The sequence below is a fragment of the Trachinotus anak genome, unplaced genomic scaffold (genome assembly GCF_046630095.1).
Source record: "Trachinotus anak isolate AG129_WGS33_773 ecotype Australia unplaced genomic scaffold, CSIRO_AGI_Tana_v1 ptg000023l, whole genome shotgun sequence".
NCBI classification, from domain to species: domain Eukaryota; kingdom Metazoa; phylum Chordata; class Actinopteri; order Carangiformes; family Carangidae; genus Trachinotus; species Trachinotus anak.
This window is the reverse complement of record NW_027273874.1, coordinates 4,743,549-4,762,646: the sequence shown is the minus strand read 5'-3', so window position 1 is coordinate 4,762,646 and position 19,098 is coordinate 4,743,549. Positions and strand designations below refer to the sequence as shown.

The following is a 19,098-nucleotide window of genomic DNA, read 5'->3' as shown; positions in this document are numbered from 1 at the left end:
GTGCAGTTTAAGAATATAAACCCTATTAAAGAGATAAACTAGCCACACATACAGACTTCAGTAAAACATGTTAGGAAAATAATCATTGCTTTTATTGTTGAAAATACGACTTATAACAAATAAATCATGGCTTAATATGGAGGAATAGCTCAGTGTTAAAAAGTCAACAATCCAACACCTTGAAGTTAGAGTAGCCTACATATTATATAACGATCACTGTCATATAATTCAACTTTTAACCACATTAAAATCATACATAAGGTCTTACACACAAAATATAGATAATTTTATACATTAATAATTTATAAAGATTACTAAGCTTAATTATAATAATTACAAAATGTATAAGTCATTTGCAAAAGAGTAATAACAGAGATTTGACTTGTAAGAGAGAACATGTCCCTCCACCATTTTCAGTTTTCATTCTGTTGTAGTTCGCAACCCCAAATATTTGTCCCTTTAGTTAAAGCTTCATCAACCATTTTTTATGACTAATAATGAATCAACGGTGTGTGTGCGATCTGAAACAAACCCACAAAACATTATCACCTGACCACCCAGTTCCCTTCAGCTCTCTGGAGCCTTTTGAGTCTCTTCCAGTTCATTGTTTAGGTGTTTTGGCTGTTAAGCTGTTTTCAGCATGAACCTCTGATAAACCTGGTCGAAGTTGCCAGCCAAGCACATGACAATGTCAGCGAGTACCTGGTGAACGTAGTGCAGTATTTAGCAGCTAAAGAGCAGAATATTTTCCTCTGTAGCCGCTGGAAACAAAAACAGAGCTAAAAGGAGCGTGAATGAACATCTTCCAGGTGGCCAGGAACAAAGCTCCAAATGAATGCTAATATTGCTCAGTGTCTTCTAGATGTGTAAATAGGTAAGTGTAGCATAACAACATAAGTTTACAAAGTAATATGTGAAACTAATGTATTCTTCCCTTGCTCAACTGGTTCCAAGTGGCTTTTGCTTTGTCCACAACATCATTAGCTGCCATCTCCGCTGCCTCCATTGGTGTTTTTGCTCTGTCAGCAGCATCAAATCCAATCCGACCACCCACTACTCCTCCTGCTGTAGCACAGGCTGCTCCTACTGCTAGTCCAGCTGCTAACACTACTTCTCCTCCTGTTGCTACTGCTGCTGTTGCGCCTGCCCTTGCTACTGGTGGAATGCCTTTCACAAGGTTCACAAGCTCTTTAGAGCTCTTCATAGCTGTGACAAATAACCCAACCAATGCTGCCACACCAAAGAAAGCTCCTAATAATGTTCCTGTTGCAGTTCCCGCCAATTTGATCAAAATCCTATTAGACACGTTAGTTTTAGCCAGCTGTCTGGCCTCTTCCTGTGACAGGTTTCCCTGTGACTGTTTTATTTTCTCCTCTTCTGTGTTTATTTCATCCTCCACTTCCTGCAGCATCTTGTTGGAGTAGTAGCCTCCATTGTTTTCCATCACCATCTTGTCTATTGTGTTCAAAAGATCTTCTACCTGGGACAGGTTGCTCCTGTAGTTATTCGGCTGTTTGTTCTTCCAGTATTTATTATCAAAGACGTGGCACCGTCCGCCGCACTTCTTCACCAGATCACTCAGATTCTTATTCTCACTGACAAACTCTTGAATTTTCTTCCCTTTAGGGAGCTGGTCACCATGAGTGAAGACAATCACGGCATACTTCAGAGCATCCTCAGAGAAATACTGAAGTATTTTGTTGATGACATCCTGCTCCTGCTCTGTGAATTTATCAACTTTGAGCACAATGAGAAAAGCATGAGGCCCAGGAGCGCACTCTGTGATGCAATTCATGATCTCGGGCTTAATGTCCTCCTCAGACCTGTTTGCATCAAAAAAACCGGGAGTGTCGATCAAAGTGATGCTTCTTCCGTTGACAGATCTGGTTTCTGCTTGGCATTTAACTGTTCCAGAGTTGGGAGAATCGTTAGTGGTGAAGGATTCCTCCTCTCCAATTATGGTGTTAGCTAGGTTGCTTTTTCCAGATCCGGTTTTTCCCAGCAGGACAATCCTCTTTGTAGTTGACGCTACAGGAGAATAATGATTCTATTGAGTACATTTGCCTCTTGCTTATTTGCGTTGTTTTTAAAAGTATTTTTTTTCTGTTCAGTATTAATGCTAAGCTTAGTAACCAAAAAAGAAAAACACAAACAATGAGTGCCACAGGACTGAAGTTGAAAATCAGTCATACCCACCTTGGTCTGGTTGTTGAATATCTTTTGTGAATTCTTTGAAGACCTGCAGAGACAAGGACCTCTAGTGTTTAATACCAATTCCAGTTTATGCTCATCTGATGCAGAAAAATATGTTAACTAATGTTTAGAGCTCTGGTTAATTTCTTTAAAAATAACCAGCTGAGAGATTTACATTTAAGCCTGGAATCAATCTGTATATTATTCTGTATATTATACAATATATGCAGATGCTGCTGTTTGCACTAACAATGTCTGAATCAGAAGACTAGACACTCATGGGTTTCAGTCAGTATTTATGATTTTAAAAAAACATTTCTATTACCTCGCTGGCCTCTGTGTCATTGGGGTGGATGGTGATTCGGACCAGGAAAGGCGTTCTACTGACTCGATTCTGCTTAAATGCATGAATCTCCTGCCGTAGAACACTGGCTACAATGCTGGTTGGAAAACGCAGGGCAATCCCAGCCCCGAGTACAGGGAAAGCAACTGACCCAAACCCTCTACTCTCACAGGAAGTGAGGATTGTGTTGATGCCCAGTCTCAGAACCTGTAAAAGGTCAGAATTCAAAAAGTCTAAATGTAGGGAATGCTGTTTTATGGTGTAGAAAACTGGGAAACAGCTGCTGGCAAAGTGTTCTCAGATAAAGAAAGAAGTTAAGACACAAATGAAAACATTCCTCCATTGTTTCACCTCGACTGCAGTTCCGTCTTGGTCATTGTCCCAGGGAGCGAGGTTGAGGAAGAACACTGCATTAGATGGAAGTCCAGGCAAGCCCTCAACTAGAACTGCATCACCAGGCAGCGTATCTTCTCCTGCTGCATTTCTAAATCTAGCAGTCAGCTGGGATCCAACCTTTTCGGACAAAGTGTTTCCAACACGGGTGGAGAAAAGATTATGGCCAACCATAGGAGATACCAGGACATCCACCTAGGACAAGAGCAGGAAATGTGCTGAGGCTTGTACAGTACAGTTTTTTTCCAATTCATGTAAATCAATTAAGTTTCTTATTCTTTCTAATTTATAGAAACACATCCAAAGGAAGTAACAAATATTTCCCCTTTTACAGACATCTCAAATCCGTGTCTCCCTAAATCAGACAGCCTTATTAACAGGAACATTTGGTCAGCCTGCTGCTGCTCTGCTGAGTTGTTGCTCACACTACGCCTTGGTTGTAGACGTGGTGTAAACTTTAACTCTAACAGTGGGTAACCATACTGGCCTACAGTATTATGGCCATGGTTAAGACAAAAAATGAGGTTGAAATGCCTCCTGTTAGGTAGACAAGGCATTCTGGTCTCTATCTTCAACAGGGCTTTGTTGTTCAATAAACATCGCTGTCTCTAGTCCAAATAGGTTGGACCAATTTTCATAAAATGTCAGAAAAGTTTCTCACCTCCTGGGTTTCAATGGTTCCCTGAACAACTTCAATATGGACGCTGTCTCCAGGAGCTCCAGCACTGGCTTTTTTTGCTGTGTTTTGGGCAGCAGCTTCCATCAGGAACCCCAAATCATCTTTTTGTGTAGTGTTTCCACTACTTATCCCTAGAAGAAGCCTGTCACATGCTTCCTGCATGGCCCTCACTACCTCTTCTCTGTTATCAATAAGGATGATTCTGCTAAGACTTCGCCCTCCCTGACTACCAAACTTTTTTACAGCAGTTACAATTGCCTCAGAGCACACAGTGACAGGAACACCAAACACACCTGAGCTGATACAGGGCATGGCTATAGACTTGAACTCCATGATTTCAGACAGATTTAGAGCAGACTGGACAGTTTTTTCCAGTAAGAACTTTTCTCTGCCACCTGCTCTTCCAGCTGCAGGTCCAACAGCATGCAGCAGTTTCTTGCAGTGTAACTTCCCCCCTGTGGTCACTACCACATCACCTGTAGGAATTTTCCCAATATACTGTACTAAGGTATCGCTCTCCCTCTGTACTTCAGGACCACCTGCTTTACTCAGTGCAGCAGCAACACCTCCACAGTGGTCCAGATCTTCATTGGCAGCATTAACCAGGGCATCAGCATCCTGTTTGGTGATGTCACCCTGACACACCAGCACCTGGAGCTCATCACAAAGGGTGTAGCTGGCAACTAATATGCTTCTCTCACTTAAACTCAAAGATGGCAAAAGGTCAGTGGTGATTCTATCCTTAAAATGGGAGTCTAGAAATGGATCCAGCCTGTTCCTGACCTCTGTCACCTTGCTGGACGGTCCTTCTAGCACCACCATGGGCCCGAGGGAAGTGGTTATAGGATGGAAGGTAACCCCTGAAAAGTCAAAACCATGCTGCTGCAGAAATTCTGGTAACTCTTGTGCTAACTCTGGGAAGGGGAGACGGACTGTGCTTTGAAAAATAAACTGTGTGACGGCTTCACTCAGCTCTTCAACCTCTTTGGTGTGGCCCTGTAAGCTCACTGTGCAGTCTGAACCAAACACAAATTGAGCCCTACATTTCCCTTTGTTCATCTTCTTTGTCTCGGACTTAAGCTTTTTCTGAAGCTCAGATGACAAAGCAGAGCAGTTAGGAACATCAATCTTTACTTCCTTGAACTCAAGCTGCAGTGCCTTTTCTGCATCATCCAGTTTATCAGCAGAGAGGGAGAAGAAACGTAGCTCTGTATCTTGCACCTCTAATAACACCTCATCACTAACACCTAAAAAGTCACCTAGCACCCCTGGACCTCCATAAGCCTTCCTTAGGAAGGCCAGAAGATGTGGGCTCATGTTAGAAAGTGTTCTTTCTAACACCAGATTCTCCTTATCAGAAACCCAATCTCCAGCCTCAAGAATATCCTCCACAGAACCTTCCAAAACTACCTGACCTGCATCTCCCTGTGTGACCTTAACTCCTGGAAACTTCTGTCTCAAACCATGCTGAATCTCTTCCCACAGGAGGCGGAGTTTGGCCTCACCCAGTCGACGAATGCTGGTTTTCATCTCACTTAAATAGGACCCTTGACATTTAAGAATCGAGGCTTCTATATCTATCAACCTAGCATTGACCTGAGAACGTTTCCCAACCACAACAGCCAGCCCACCCTCACTGTACACCTTCACATCATCTGTGGTCTGACGAGAGCTGCAGGACTGGAGCAAAGCTTTGACTTTGTGAGGGTTCACCTCATAGTGGCACAGGTAGGCATCAAAGAGTTTGTCTACCTCAGCTCTCCAGTTTCTACCTTTCTCTACAGCACCAGGTTGAGCTAAATTCTTGACTAAAACCCTCCTCTCCTCTGGGTAAAGCTGAGCAGAGCAGGCCAGAGAAGCAAGTTCTTTCTCTAGTTCCTCCCCAGCCTCGGGACATTCCTTCAGGTAACGAAGGAGGTAGACATCAGGTCGTAGTTCATATTCTTCACCACTAGATGGAGGCGTTGAGGCAGGAATAGACTGTGGGATAGATGTTAAAACAAAGATGAATTCAAATGAGAGCAAGGGTTTTTTTGGGTTTTTTTTTTTAATGTAAAGAACCTTTTGAAAAGACCACCTTGACTGACTGACAGAAACATTGTTGACTTACCTGCGCTGCAGCTGGGGTGTGAGGGTCCAAGGTGGCTCTGACAGTGAACGCCAGAGGACCACCTGCAAGCTCCACAACATGCTCACGTTTCTGCAGGACTTTTTGCTGATCTGTGAAGTAAAAGTGATACTGTAAGCTTTAAGCAGGAGAAATGTTCCTCTTTTGACAAACCACAGGCTTTTCATTTGATGACATCTATCCCTCTTTTTCAGACATTTATTTGTATATAACATGGTGGGGCAGTGGATAAAATCTAATGTAAAGGTATCCTCTTATTTTATTATTTCCCTCAAGTATTGGTTAAAATACAACAACCTCTTCACAGTGTTACACCACAGCACAATACTACAGTCACTTGTTGCTTCTCATACAATCACGGTTTATGGACTACAGCTGTCATTACTTCCTCAGGTGCTGTACCTTCAGTCAGCTGGTGCAGTGAATGAAAACTGGGGTTTCGCTTGTCTTTTACAGTGGATGGATTGTTTATTCTCATATTTATTATGATTAATATTGCGTTGCGCTTTGAGAGCCTCAACTCTGGGAGCGCTGTTTGGAAAGTTTGGCTTTCTTACGAAAACGAAACTTACAGATGTTTCCCATCCAGCCTCACTAAATTCCTGCTGAGTCAGGGCGTCTCTGAACATTTAACATAATAGGAGGTAATTACTTAAAATCAGTTCAAAATCTTTGTTCTTTAGCCCGTGTTTGTCCTAAATCTTCCATCGAAAGTCAAAATCCATGTACACAAACACAGGGCTGAACATTACAAGACAGCCCGCGATCGATTTAAGAGTTGATGACTGATTTACGGTGTAGATAACACGCACCTTTCTGGTATCTGAAGGCGATGCTGCACACTTGGTCCCTCACGCTCCTCAGTGGTCCGCAGTCTCCTCCGCCCGATCTGCGCCGTATCCTGAAGTACTTTTCTATCCCCTTCCTCTCCTCTGCGAGCAGGACGCGGCACTCAAAGAAAACGGGATAATGGCGAATATCATCCATCGCGATATCGCAGAGAGATGAAGGAAGACAAGCGTCTGTAGCGTCCAGTCCCGAGGAGCGCGGCCCGCTGCGGTGCGGGGTCGCTCGGCTGCGAGGGGGGCGGCGGGGCGACTGCTCTCTGTGGACCCGCAGGAGGAAGTGCGCCACATGCAGGCGGAAGATAACATCGAAATGTCTCTCTCGTTTGCATACTTACATAATCCATTTCATTAACCACAGCAGAGATGAGATGTCCTAATATTAATTCACAGTATGACCCCAAAAAAACCCCAGGAGCAAATAAATATTCGTTGTCTGTAATAAGAAGGTATTTAGAGACAAAGAACTTCACAATATCCTTCATGTTATTTGTGTTTGGGGTCAGTTAGACCATAAACCCCCTGTTGGAACTCTTGGAATAAACAGCTATACAAGTCCAATAAGAGAAATCCAGACATGACTGGTGCATATATTTATTGAAAATGTATTCAAAGTTGACCATGAAACTGTTAGAATATTTGTTAAAGGCTATCTCATGTTTCAGCTGTTTGAGCACTGAGCAGAATCAGCTGTTTTTTTTCCCCCACTGCTGACACAACAACACTAAAGAGCAGTCACATAATGATAATACAAAAGGTCAGTGAAGGCTATATCACCTGCACATTTGTCTCAACCATTTCTGTACCCAGTTTTTATCATATCTGACATATTCATGTAGAAAATAAGACAAAAACACACCCATTAGTGTGGACTGTCTGGAACCTGCTGGAAAGAAAAACTCTCATCACAATAGGAGAGATGTTAACTGTAAGTTCTAGTCTCTGTGATAAAGTTGAACTGAAACCTAAAAAGAGAGCTGTAGCTGCACATACGCTTATTACCAGCAGTCATGCTACGTGGCTGTGGCTTTCACAAACAAACTGAAGCAACTAGATTCAAAAAGACTTTCTCCATTAACTTACAGAGACCAGAGTGAATTGATGTAGGTCCAAAATTGTTAAGCAAAGTAGCGCCCATGATTTTGGGTGTGTGGAACTCTGTGAGAAAGCTTCCAAGAACCAAAACTGAATCTTTCTCTAAGTAGAACAGCTCTTCTCATCAGGCCCATGAGGCTTCAGTCTTATGAAAGCAGTTCCTTGCCTGATGGATACTGGATCACATTCAGAGATCAGCTCTGCCAAACCTGCTATAAAAAGCTCTGAGCTCATTGAAAAAGCATGGGATATTCATAACATGATATTCTTGCTGCTTAGCCTCTCTGGTAAGCTTTTCTATGGGTTATAGGTTGAATACTACGCTATGAGCCTAATACTACTGCTAATAATAATAACAAAGATACAGCTCTGCAGTAAATTAAACATTCTTTAACGTACATGACACAGAACATGGAGGACAATTTGGAGAATTGTTAAGAAGTATTATTAAATACTGCAGTTGAGCCTTTCCTTGTAAAAAACTGCACACCTAAACCTAAATGAAGAGGATTATTATTATCATTATCATAATTATGTATTTATTTACTTTTTTTTAGGAATAGTACAAGAAAACTGGGTCAAAAGATTTCAGTCCAGGTGATCTTTGTTTTGCAAATGTTGTACAGAAAGTTTCCCTGTGTGTCAGACAAATTCCACACAGCCAGAACCACACCTTACTGTTTCATGTGTGACTAATGCTATAGGTGTAACCTTGTACCTGTGCAGTGACTCATATCTCAGCTGTTTACCCAAACAATAAGCAGAGGCAGGGAGCAGGCAGAGCTTACACAGTGGGACAGAGCTGCCCTCCTGTGTTCAGACCGTGCACATTACTCACACACTTTTTAATCAACTTGGGAACCTGAAATCCTAAATTTTGGATGTTGTACAGTTGCAGAGTCAAATGTGAATTTGAATATGGCATATGTGTCATGTAAACAGACTCTTTCACGCTCCTTTAAACTGTGGATGACTCTAAAGGAGAAGCTAGGATCTGGGAAGTGTGGACAAGTGCTACTCTCAGTTATAATGATTTATCATATTTCTTCCTCCCCATTCATTATCAGTAAGGGCTAAGTAATATCACATAATACACTTCAACAGCACCACAAACTGCAGCATCCAGTCAGACCATACAGTTGAATCAACACCTCTCTATTTATACTGTGGTATTATATGGCATTTGTTTTAGCCAGGCGTGAACCGGTGGTAAGGAGAGTAATGAGACACTGTGCAGCTCCCTGCATAGAATTCCTTTGTCTAATTATTCAATTAATTCAGACACAGAAAGTAGCTCTTCACACCCAAACACTGTCACACTGCTTAAGACACTAAGCTGCCAAAGATATTGTACATATACATATTAAATTTGATATTCAAATAATACATTTCAGACTGTTCAGACTCAGCCTCTAAGCAAAGACAAATGAAATACAGAAAATCAAGGTCAGGAGTATGCATTTATTTATTCATTTCACTCTTTTAAAAAGTGTTTAAAGTTATCCAAAGCATTATCTTCTGCACACACATGCTCCCAGTGTGTTGAGCAACACATTTTATCCAAAACTGTGAGCATTTTAAAGCTGACAATCACAATAGAAGTAAAGACAGCAAACCATGTAATAAGGATGTCACATTAAGTCCAATAACTCAACCATAACCACTGAAGTCTCTAATATTCTGTAACACATTCAACAACAAAAAACTTTTAAATTCCTCAACAAACCCACAAAGACCCACATGTTAGCTAATGTGAAAAAAGCAATGAGTTGGTTTGAATTGGGAAAGAAAAAGTGAGAGGAAAAAAACTACAAACCAGTTAACAACTCGTGTTAACCAACACACACCTCACTACCCTTTTGCCTTGACTGTTTGAACTGTTCCAATGAGGAAACCTGTTTATTTGGACCTTTGGATGTTGCTACTCAAACTGCAACTTTCATCTAAATATTAGTGAGTATTTTTTGCATAATTTCTTGTTCATTCTGAAAGGCTACAGATGATTTTGGCACAAAAACTCTACAACAGAAGACAAACACTGAAAATATTTTAAGTGCATTAGCAGGAAATTAAAATTTAGGGTCAGCGTTCACTCGTGTAAAATCACATCCTCTCATCTATCACATGGTATCCAGTTATACAGAGGGCCTGATCAGTGGTGGCACACAAATCAACCACCTCAATATAAATCTGATCACCATAACTTCATCAGTTCTGCATAATGTCCACTGCTTGATTCAGCATTCTTCAGCCCAAGGCCAGGATAGAGAGGCTGAGTGAAGGTGTTGTAGACGGTGTGGAGCAGAGTCATTGTGTCAGAGATGCTGTAGAACGACAGAGTTCCTGCCTTGTAATCCAGGTACACTCCGATCCTGGAGGATTGAGGACCAGACACTGCCATGCTTTCTGTGTTGTGTCGAAATGTATAAGCATCTGGTGAGCACTCTAAACTCCACGAGCTGTTGTTCTTCCCAAACTCTGAGTCATTTGATGATGTTCTGTACGACACTGCCACCAACCAAGTACCTCCCGCCATACTGACCTCCCAGTAACACCGCTCTGACAGCCCTTCTCTGCACAACACCTGCATGATATTTTTAAAGTGAGCAGAATAACCATAACCATAATAACTGTATTTACTAGTCACCCGCCTGTATTCTTGTGACAGGGACAATTGTCCGTAGACTGAGTTTTGATCCAGTGTTAGAGGACGGCAATCTGATGGGAGAGTAAAGGTAATATTAACATTAACCTTGTCGTATCCAGTTCATTATTAATGAATTGGTGTGTTGTGGAATTTGAGGATTAAATCTTTTACTCACAGAGTAAAAGCTCATCTCTCGTCTTTGGCACAGGTGGCAGTACAACATTTGCAGTAGCCGCTGACAAAAAAAACAAAAAAATAAATAAAACAACAAAAAATCCTAAATACCACTGGAGCTGAATAAAAACACTGTATAACTCCTTTTATATTTCTGTCAGGTACCTGTGGCAGAGATCCTAGGCCATGTGTCCTTCAGGAGCTTCTCTATGTTATCTCTCAGCTCAGACACGCAGTCAGACACAGTTCTGGTCGAATGTTGAGGTCGATTAACAGCTCTGAGTGGCAAATCTGGAGATTCACAGGAGGCGGGGAGAGACTGGAAAGTCTGGGGAAGACAAGGGAAGACAAGATAAAAAAAAAACTACAAAAAAAAACTAGAAATACCACCTCACAGTTGTATGCCTCTGCCACTCTTGTTTCAGATTAGTCATATGAAATATTAACCATTTGCGCAACATTTTGTCATACTTGCTGTGTGAAGTCTTGCATAAAGGCTAAATGGATTTTGTGAGGTCACACTGACCTTGACCTTTGACCAACAAAATCTAATCAGTTCATCCTTGAGTCCAAGTGAACGTTTGTATCAAATTAGAAGAAAGTACCTCAAGGTGTTAAGGAGAGAGACATTCACAAGGCCAAAACCATGTTTTGTGAGGTCACCATGAATGCACCTTTGACCTTTGACCACCAAAGTCTAATCAGTTCATCCCTGAGTCCAAGTGGACATTTGTGCCAAGTTTGAAGAAGTTCCGTCATAACGTTACTGAGATATTGCATTCACATGGCCAAAAACACATTTTGTGAGGTCACAACGACCTTGACCTTTGACCTTTTCCCACCAACATCTGATCAGTTCATTCCTGAATCCAAGTGAACGTTTAAGAAAAATCAAAGTTCTGTCGGTGTGTGACTGAAATATCATGTCCATGAGAATGGGACAGACGGACAACCAAAAAACAATAACATAAAAATGAACAGAGCTGTGTTTTGCTTTGTTTCAAGCCTCTACAGCTACAGATGGTAAAAGCTTTGGCCGTACAGCACCAGTTATTCAGTCATGTCGAACTGACAAAACTACAAATTATACTGACAAAACGGAAAATTATAAGTAATAGATATACTAAAATAATGAAGTTGCTCTACAGCACAATGAAAGTGTCTGGCACCTGAATGAAATGGATGTGGTCATCTGTATGAGAGAGCTCTTCCAGGTCAGCGTCTCTCTTCTTCAGCTTGGTGAGCTCCTCCTCAAGCCGCAGCTGCAGCTCTTCAGCCTGACTCACTGCAGTTTTCTCCTGGGCTTTGATCAGCTGCTTCATTAAAGTGCGTTTTTTCTTTATGGAGGAGACCAATTCATCAAAGATCTTATCACAGGACTTCACTGTGGTCTGGGTACAACTCTGCTTATACAAAGAAAAACATCAAGATTTTTCTTTTAGAATACACTCTGGACCCTGCACATATGTCGTCTTTTTCTTTTTTAACTCATCCACTCTCATATCATACTGAATCAACAAGTTAATGTAAGCATCTATAGAGATGCTTGGGGAAATAACTTAAAATTACAGGCACAATCAATTTACCAGTATGTACAAATAAAGGCAACCCTGATATTAAAACTGAAAACAGGATTAGAGGCTGCTTTCACTTTCAAACTGATGGACTGGTGTTAATAGAGAGAGTAATGTTTTTAACCCTTGTGCATTATTACGGACATTTTATTTTTGATCACTTCGGCTGTGTTAATGCAAACAGCATGCATTTTGTGTATTTTTGAGGGAATTTGACAATTCAGCCTCAGCTCCGGTAATATGTCTCTAATGCACTGTGTACACAAAATAGATACACTCAGGACCCTATTACACACCTTTGATTTTTGGTTCCTCTGCCATTACAACATAAAAACACACATTCTATTTTATTAGGCTTCCATTCTTAAGTCCTGGCTCCAAAATTTTAGTTTTGACTATTTTCCAACAGATGACCATACTTGACCTATGAAGCAAATCCATACATTTCCCTGGCATCATAGCTGCTCCATTATTGGGCGCTGTAGGCCACTAGAGTACATGTATGCAACAAAAATGTTATGGGTGTGTGAATGTGTATATTGAGAAATTAGTGTGTGTGTGTGTGTGTGTGTGTACATGTACTTACTATATAGTAAGGACCAAAAAAAGTATTTTACTAACAGAGTGAGGACATTTTGGGAAAGTGAGGACATTTTGGCTGGTCCTCACTTTTTGAGACACCTTCAGATCACATTTTGAGGGTTAAGACTTGGTTTTAGAGTTGGAAGTACAAGTACGTCTGTGTGTGTGTGTCTGTGTGTGTGTGTGTTTATGTGGTGGGTGTGTGTACATCATTGTCATTGTAGAGTGTACTAGTGTGTCTGCATGCAAGTGTATGTGATTGCATGTCTATATGAGCCAAGAGTAAATGTGTGTGTGTGTGTGTGTGTGTGTGTATATATATATATTTATATATATGTGCAGTACCAGTCAAAAGTTTGGATTCACTTTCCCATCAAAGTGTATGAGAAAGTGTGTCCAAACCATTGACTGGTACTGTACATATATATGTGTGTGTATATGTGTATGAATATTGCTATTTTCTTGATGTAGACATTTTAATCCTTAAGATAAATTATTTTAAGATGAGGACAAAGGTTGACTAACAAATTAATTCAGTGAAAGTGGAAAATAATCGTAATATATAATTTTACTGTGGTTTTCGCTGCAGACATTTTGTCCTTTAAGGTCTAAGTGTAAGTTCTTTTAAATGATGCATACTTTTCTGATGCTGATGTTGACAAAAACCATTTCCACATATCAAAACCTAGACAAGACTTCCCCTATACTGTTGTGGTCAATACACACAGAGGATCATACACTGATTCCATACCTTGAAATCCTTCAGAGCTTGACTCAGCTCATTCAGCTCCTTTTCTCTCTCCTGGAATCTCTCCTGGACTCTCCTTTGACTCACAACCAGCTGTTCCTGAAAGAAGAAAGTACAGAGTACTACTGGTAATAAAAACTGGAAAGATGACAGGTCCATGTGTTTAACTGCAGGCCTCTTTTCAAAGTCTGTCTACAGTTTTCGTTTCTACCTGTTTCACAGCCCTCTCTGCTGTCACTGAGGTTATAGAGTGGCCCTTATGCTCATCTATGGTGCACAGATAGCAGATACACCTCTTGTCTCTCCGACAGTAGACCTCCATCAGCTTGTTGTGCTTGGTGCACATCTTTTCCTGCAGTGGGATTGTAGCTGAGACCAGCTGGTGTGTCTTCAGCACAGGAACAGTGTAGTGAGGCTTGAGGTGATCAGGGCAGTAAGACACCAAGCATGTCAGGCAGGACATGGTGGCTTTCTTAGGTTTGGTCCCACAGCAGAAATCACAGGCAACATCTGCTGGGCCGGCACAGTCCAGAGCAGCAGAGGGAGACGCCCGCTGAGTGCCCGTCATCTTCAGCTTCTCCACAACCTGGGGAGGATGGTGGTGAGAGATATTGTAGATTAAATGCAGGATAAAAGTAGAATGAGAACAGATTTCCCTCAGAGAAAGTGTACACCAAAGCTTTACAATATGTGTGCCCTAATCTTTCTTCTATACATTTCAGGTGTTACAAGCCAAAATATTGAGTTTTGCCACTCCAAAAATTATTAAATTAATAAGTAATAAGTAATAATAATAATAATAATAATAGCTGAAACCATGGGCTGTATCAATTTTTACACCAGTTGTTTCACCGCAATCAAGCAGTTAAACCAAGCGATTTGACATCATAATAATGTTAAATGTGTTTTTATTAAACTTGCTCTGGAGTTTTTTGTATCTTCTTCAGCCTTTAATAACTTTTACTGAATATCCACTACTTGGTTGATAGGAACCAAAGCAAAGATGCAAATGAATGGAATCTGCCTGTCACACAGCTTTTATTCTGCAGATAACAGAGAGTACAGGGCACAGATCAGACATGCAAAGACTCAGGATGCAGCACCTAATATCTCTTGGTACTGCATTTCTTGGTACTCCAATTCTAAGACATAGCTCAAATATTCTCTAATTATCAAAATATTTACTGTTCTCCCACAACTTCTAACACGTGCGCCATCACCTCTGCCAGCATATTATTCCTCCGCAGAACAGGCCGCGGACTGAAGGTCTCCCTGCACTGAGGGCAGCTGTACCTTCCCTTTAGCTCCTCCTGGTCCCAGCATCCCTCTATACAGCTTCTGCAGTAGCTGTGGCCACAGTGGATGGTGACGGGCTCTTTCAGCAGGTCCAGACACACTGAGCAGCAGAGCTGACCCTGGTCCAACTCAACGCCATGCTGCTGCTCCTGCTGCTGCTTGTTAGCCATTCTGGTAAGTTTCACATGTGAAGAGGAGGAGCGCTCTAAGTTTCATTTTCTCTGAAGTGACTGAGGGAAATTGAGGAAGTTACTGAGGCGGGGCTTTCAAGCAGTGCCGCCAAAACTGAACTGCCATGTCATGTGACACGGTCAGTGCACCTCTGACCAAAATGTCCAATAATTCCACAGGTGAGTCGAGAAAAGTAGGAAAAAGATCCACTGGAGTTGTTTCTCTGATGTTAATGAGCTCTTCTCTGGTGAAAGAGCTCCGGAAACCAAAGCAGAAAACTGGATTTACAAAGAAAATAAGGCAAAGAAAATGCGCACCAAAACACCGAGGCAGCCATCCGCGGCGCCATGGCAACAGGATAAACATCCCACCACAGGCCACAGCAGATACTGTGTGACAGTAATCATGACATTGGTGGAGGTGTTCAGGACTGCTTCCAACAGTCTGGATGAGCTCACAGAGGCTGGGACGTCATACATCAGCTTCTGTGAGGACTGCTGTATCCCATCATGCACCAGGGTGAGTTATAACAATGACAAACCCTGGTTCACAGCTACGCTCAGTCAGCTCAGGAGGCAAAAGGAGGAAGCTTTCAGGAGTGGGGACAGGGACAGGTTTAAAGAGTCCAAGTACAGGTTTAGCAAGGCGGTGAGAGAAGCTGAACGACTGTACTCTGAGAAACTTCAGCTCCAGTTCTCAGCCAATGACTCTGCTTCTGTCTGGAAAGGGCTCAGAAAGATCACTTTCACTTTCACTACAAACCTAAACCTCCCCACTCCATTAACGACTTCCGTCTGGCCAACGATCTGAATGAGTTCTACTGCCGCTTTGAAAGACAGTGGGACAAGCCTGACACTAACCTCCACATCAGAGCCACATCAGAACCCCCCTCCTCCTCCCCTACCAAAGGAACGTCTCTCTCTATCCTGGAGAGAGATGTCAACAGGCTTTTTAAGAAGCAGAACCCCTGCAAATGACTCTGTCTCTCCATCATCCCTGAAGCACTGTGCTGATCAGCTGTCTCCAGTGTTCACGGACATCTTCAACACCTCACTGGAGACCTGCCACGTGCCAGCCTGCTTCAAATCCTTCACCATCATCTGCTGCAGGACAAGCTCTCCCAGCTGAGCGTGCCTGACTCCACCTGCAGGTGGATCACCGACTTCCTGTCTGACAGGAGGCAGCACGTGAAGCTAGGAAAGCACGTGTCTGACTCCCAGACCATCAGCACTGGATCCCCGCAAGGCTGCGTTCTTTCTCCTCTGCTCTTCTCCCTGTACACCAACACCTGCACCTCCAGCCATCAGTCTGTCAAGCTCCTGAAGTTTGCAGACGACACCACCCTCACTGGACTCATCTCTGATGGCGATGGGTCTGCCTACAGGTGGGAGACTGACCGTCTGGTGACCTGGTGCAGGCAGAACAACCTAGAGCTAAACGCTCTGAAGACAGTGGAAATGATAGTGGACTTCAGGAAGAGCCCAGCTGTTCACATTCCAAAGTCCGGCAATGACTAAAACTACACCTTCGTTCATCTATTTGGCTTTTATGTGTTACCAACCTAACTCAGTTATATCAACGAAAGTATAGCTACATTAGTGTTACCAGCTCACTTAAGACTGTGATAAAGATTAGCTTTAGGCAGCGCAGGTGGTGATTGGCTGAATCATGTGAAAAACGACCTGTACGCTCAACTCAGACTACTGGATGCTGTATCATGCCCTCATACTACACTTCAGTACCTTCAGACGAACATATCGAAAAATGAAAGCCTTTTTCATTTGACATGATATTAAGGTCTTCCAGTGTAACATTTCATTTTCCATTTCATTCTTGCGCTCCAGTTTGCATTTCCCCTCTCTCATCGGTCTCCCTTTTTTTTTTTTTGGAACTGTCTCTCCTTCAAAATGTTGCTTGCTTAGTAGATTCCTATACCACTTTACTACTGTGAGCCTTGCAATACTTATAATAATAATATAGCCCAACAGAAAATTAAACATTCTTTAATCTGCATAACACAAAACAAGGTAAATGATATTGAAATGGTACTGATATACTCAGTACTGAAGTTGAGCCTTGCCTTGTAGAGGATTGTTATTTTTTTAATGTTAATTTTTTAAGGATTGTTATCTTTTAAATATTTTTAGACTAATAAGATTAATGCAATCTTTAATTCTAAGGATTGCATGAATTTTTAAGAGTAAGACACAGAAATTGGGTAAAAAAAATGTATTCCACATGAATGTTATTTTACACAATTTGTTTTTCAGAAAGTTTCCTTGTGCATCAGACAAATTCCACACAGCCAGAACCACACCTGGCTGTTTTATGTGTGACTAATGCTATAGGTATATCCTTGTATCTGTGTAGTGACTCATATCTCAGCTGTTTGCCCAAACAATAAGATCGATCGAACATCAAGGTCGAACAATGGCTCCGAGTGACAAATCTGGAGATTTATAAGAGGTGGAGAGAGACTGGAAAATCTGAAGGGAATTCAGACGACAGAGGAAAGGCAAAATAAAAACAAAATCAATCAAGATGTACCATCACCATGTATCGTAATGTCAAAATGTGGCCAGCAGGTGTCATTACTGGCCAATGTATTCAGCACATCCCTGAGAAAAATGACCTGAGCTATGTTTTGCTTTGTTTTAAACCTCTACAGTCACCAATGGTAAAAGTTTTGGCTGTACAGCACCGACTATTCAGTCATGTGGAACTGACATAACATAAAAATTACAATAAGTGATGTAAAACAGAAAAATGAAAGTGTCTGGTACCTAAATGAAATGGATGTGGTCATCTGTATGAGAGAGCTCTTCCAGGTCAGCGTCTCTCTTCTTCAGCTTGGTGAGCTCCTCCTCAAGCCGCAGCTGCAGTTATTCAGCCTGACTCATCTGAGTTTTCTCCTGGGCTTTGATCAGCTTCGTCAGAGTGCGTCTAAGCTTAATGGAGGACACCAGCTCATCAAAGATCTTATCACAGGACCTCACTGTAGTCTGGGCAAAAATCTGTTTATACAAAGGAAAACATCAAGATTTTTCATTTCAAAATATGCTCTGTATGGCAATGTCAACGTTTATTAGCATTCCCATTACCTAATACCATAATGTCAGCTGCTCTTCCTGGAGTTATTCATCTGTAATGATATTATGCGTCAACATTTGTTTATTTTATGGATCATCTGGATTCATATATCTCTGCTAGCCAATTGCCTCTCAGACAGAAAGTAACATCTTGCAGTGCAGCATCGAAGTACCAGTTCCACAACCCTCTCTGCTGTTACTGAGGTCATAGAGAGATACTTATGCTCATCTATAGTGCACAGATAACAGAGACACCACTTATCTGTCAGAGCAGCAGAGGGAGACGCCTGCTGGGTGCCCGTCATCTTCAGCTTCTCCACAACCTGGGGAGGATGGTGGTGAGAGATATTGTAGATTACATGACTTGCAGGGTAAAAAACAGTATCTTCACAACTGATGAGTTCCTGTTTTACAGAAACTACAAGAACTAAAGAATAGCATGTTTTCAGGATGTTCACTGGAATAGAGGGCATTTGAGGGGGGTATTATGTCTCTGTATGTACTGATATACATGTTGAAACATGTCCACACAGTGAAAGAATCAGTATACGTCCTTACATGTCATCAAGGAAACACCAAGTCCGTAACCAATTCAGTCATGTGCTTTCAGTTATATGTTTAAAATGATAATCGTTTTCATTACATGTTATTTCCAGTACATAATTTTCTACATTGGACGTCATTTTCAATAAAATAAATAATATATTATCTTTTTTAATTGTCTTATTTTTTTTAAATATGCAATATAAAATTTAACTGCTCCATTGAATATAGCATCTGTCAGAGTTAATGTGTTTTCCTTTAATGAGATCTTGATAGTAAAGAATATAGATTACATTAATGACATATAGTATTTCTTTATTCCAATCAACATTTCAGAGGCTGGGATGTACAAATGGAGATAAGGGACACTGCTTATTTATTGCAAATGTTTGCAAATGTACAGGTATTTAACAATACCTGTTATATATATATATATATATATATATATATATATATATATATATATATATATATATAGGTATATATATAGGTATATATAGGTATATGTGTATATGTATATATATATATATATATATATATATATATATATATATATATATATATATATATATATATATATATATATATATATAGGTAT

General features: G+C 41.2%; 2 protein-coding genes across 5 annotated transcripts; both read right to left on the bottom strand.

Moving 5' to 3' along the window:
• Positions 1 to 70: 70 nt before the first annotated feature.
• Positions 71 to 6,884, bottom strand: LOC139606772 (protein mono-ADP-ribosyltransferase PARP14-like). Its single transcript, XM_071459119.1, has 7 exons — positions 6,549 to 6,884; positions 5,719 to 5,828; positions 3,591 to 5,588; positions 2,888 to 3,124; positions 2,519 to 2,743; positions 2,197 to 2,239; positions 71 to 2,028 (listed from the first exon to the last, which is right to left on the bottom strand). The coding sequence occupies exons 1-7, from the start codon at positions 6,721 to 6,723 to the stop codon at positions 920 to 922; spliced, it is 3,897 nt and encodes a 1,298-aa protein (XP_071315220.1). The 5' UTR covers positions 6,724 to 6,884; the 3' UTR covers positions 71 to 919.
• A 2,239-nt stretch (positions 6,885 to 9,123) lies between these two features.
• LOC139606774 (E3 ubiquitin-protein ligase TRIM16-like) lies at positions 9,124 to 18,212 on the bottom strand. 4 transcript variants are annotated; one of them, XM_071459121.1, is made up of 9 exons: positions 17,970 to 18,212; positions 17,652 to 17,882; positions 14,622 to 14,868; positions 13,613 to 13,987; positions 13,405 to 13,500; positions 11,667 to 11,900; positions 10,663 to 10,825; positions 10,499 to 10,558; positions 9,124 to 10,394 (listed from the first exon to the last, which is right to left on the bottom strand). In XM_071459121.1, the coding sequence occupies exons 2-9, from the start codon at positions 17,672 to 17,674 to the stop codon at positions 9,871 to 9,873; spliced, it is 1,722 nt and encodes a 573-aa protein (XP_071315222.1). In that variant the 5' UTR covers positions 17,675 to 17,882; positions 17,970 to 18,212; the 3' UTR covers positions 9,124 to 9,870. The 4 variants fall into 4 exon arrangements, with proteins under 4 accessions (XP_071315222.1, XP_071315225.1, XP_071315223.1 ...); XM_071459124.1 differs by lacking the exon at positions 14,622 to 14,868 and having other exon boundaries at positions 17,970 to 18,206; XM_071459122.1 differs by lacking the exons at positions 17,652 to 17,882; positions 17,970 to 18,212 and having other exon boundaries at positions 14,622 to 15,529.
• Between the last annotated feature and the right edge of the window lie 886 nt (positions 18,213 to 19,098).

Excerpts from the sequence above, each read along its gene's own strand:
- LOC139606772 (XM_071459119.1), bottom strand. The coding sequence starts at position 6,723 with ATGGATGATATTCGCCATTATCCCGTTTTCTTTGAGTGCCGCGTCCTG. Across the intron at positions 3,125-3,590 it reads GAACCATTGAAACCCAGGAG|GTGGATGTCCTGGTATCTCC; the intron begins GTGAGAAACTTT and ends CTCTTGTCCTAG. Across the intron at positions 2,029-2,196 it reads TATTCAACAACCAGACCAAG|CGTCAACTACAAAGAGGATT; the intron begins GTGGGTATGACT and ends ATTCTCCTGTAG.
- LOC139606774 (XM_071459121.1), bottom strand. The coding sequence starts at position 17,674 with ATGACCACATCCATTTCATTTAG. Across the intron at positions 13,988-14,621 it reads GGAATAATATGCTGGCAGAG|GTTGTGGAGAAGCTGAAGAT; the intron begins GTGATGGCGCAC and ends CATCCTCCCCAG. Across the intron at positions 10,826-11,666 it reads ACCACATCCATTTCATTCAG|ACTTTCCAGTCTCTCCCCGC; the intron begins GTGCCAGACACT and ends TGTCTTCCCCAG.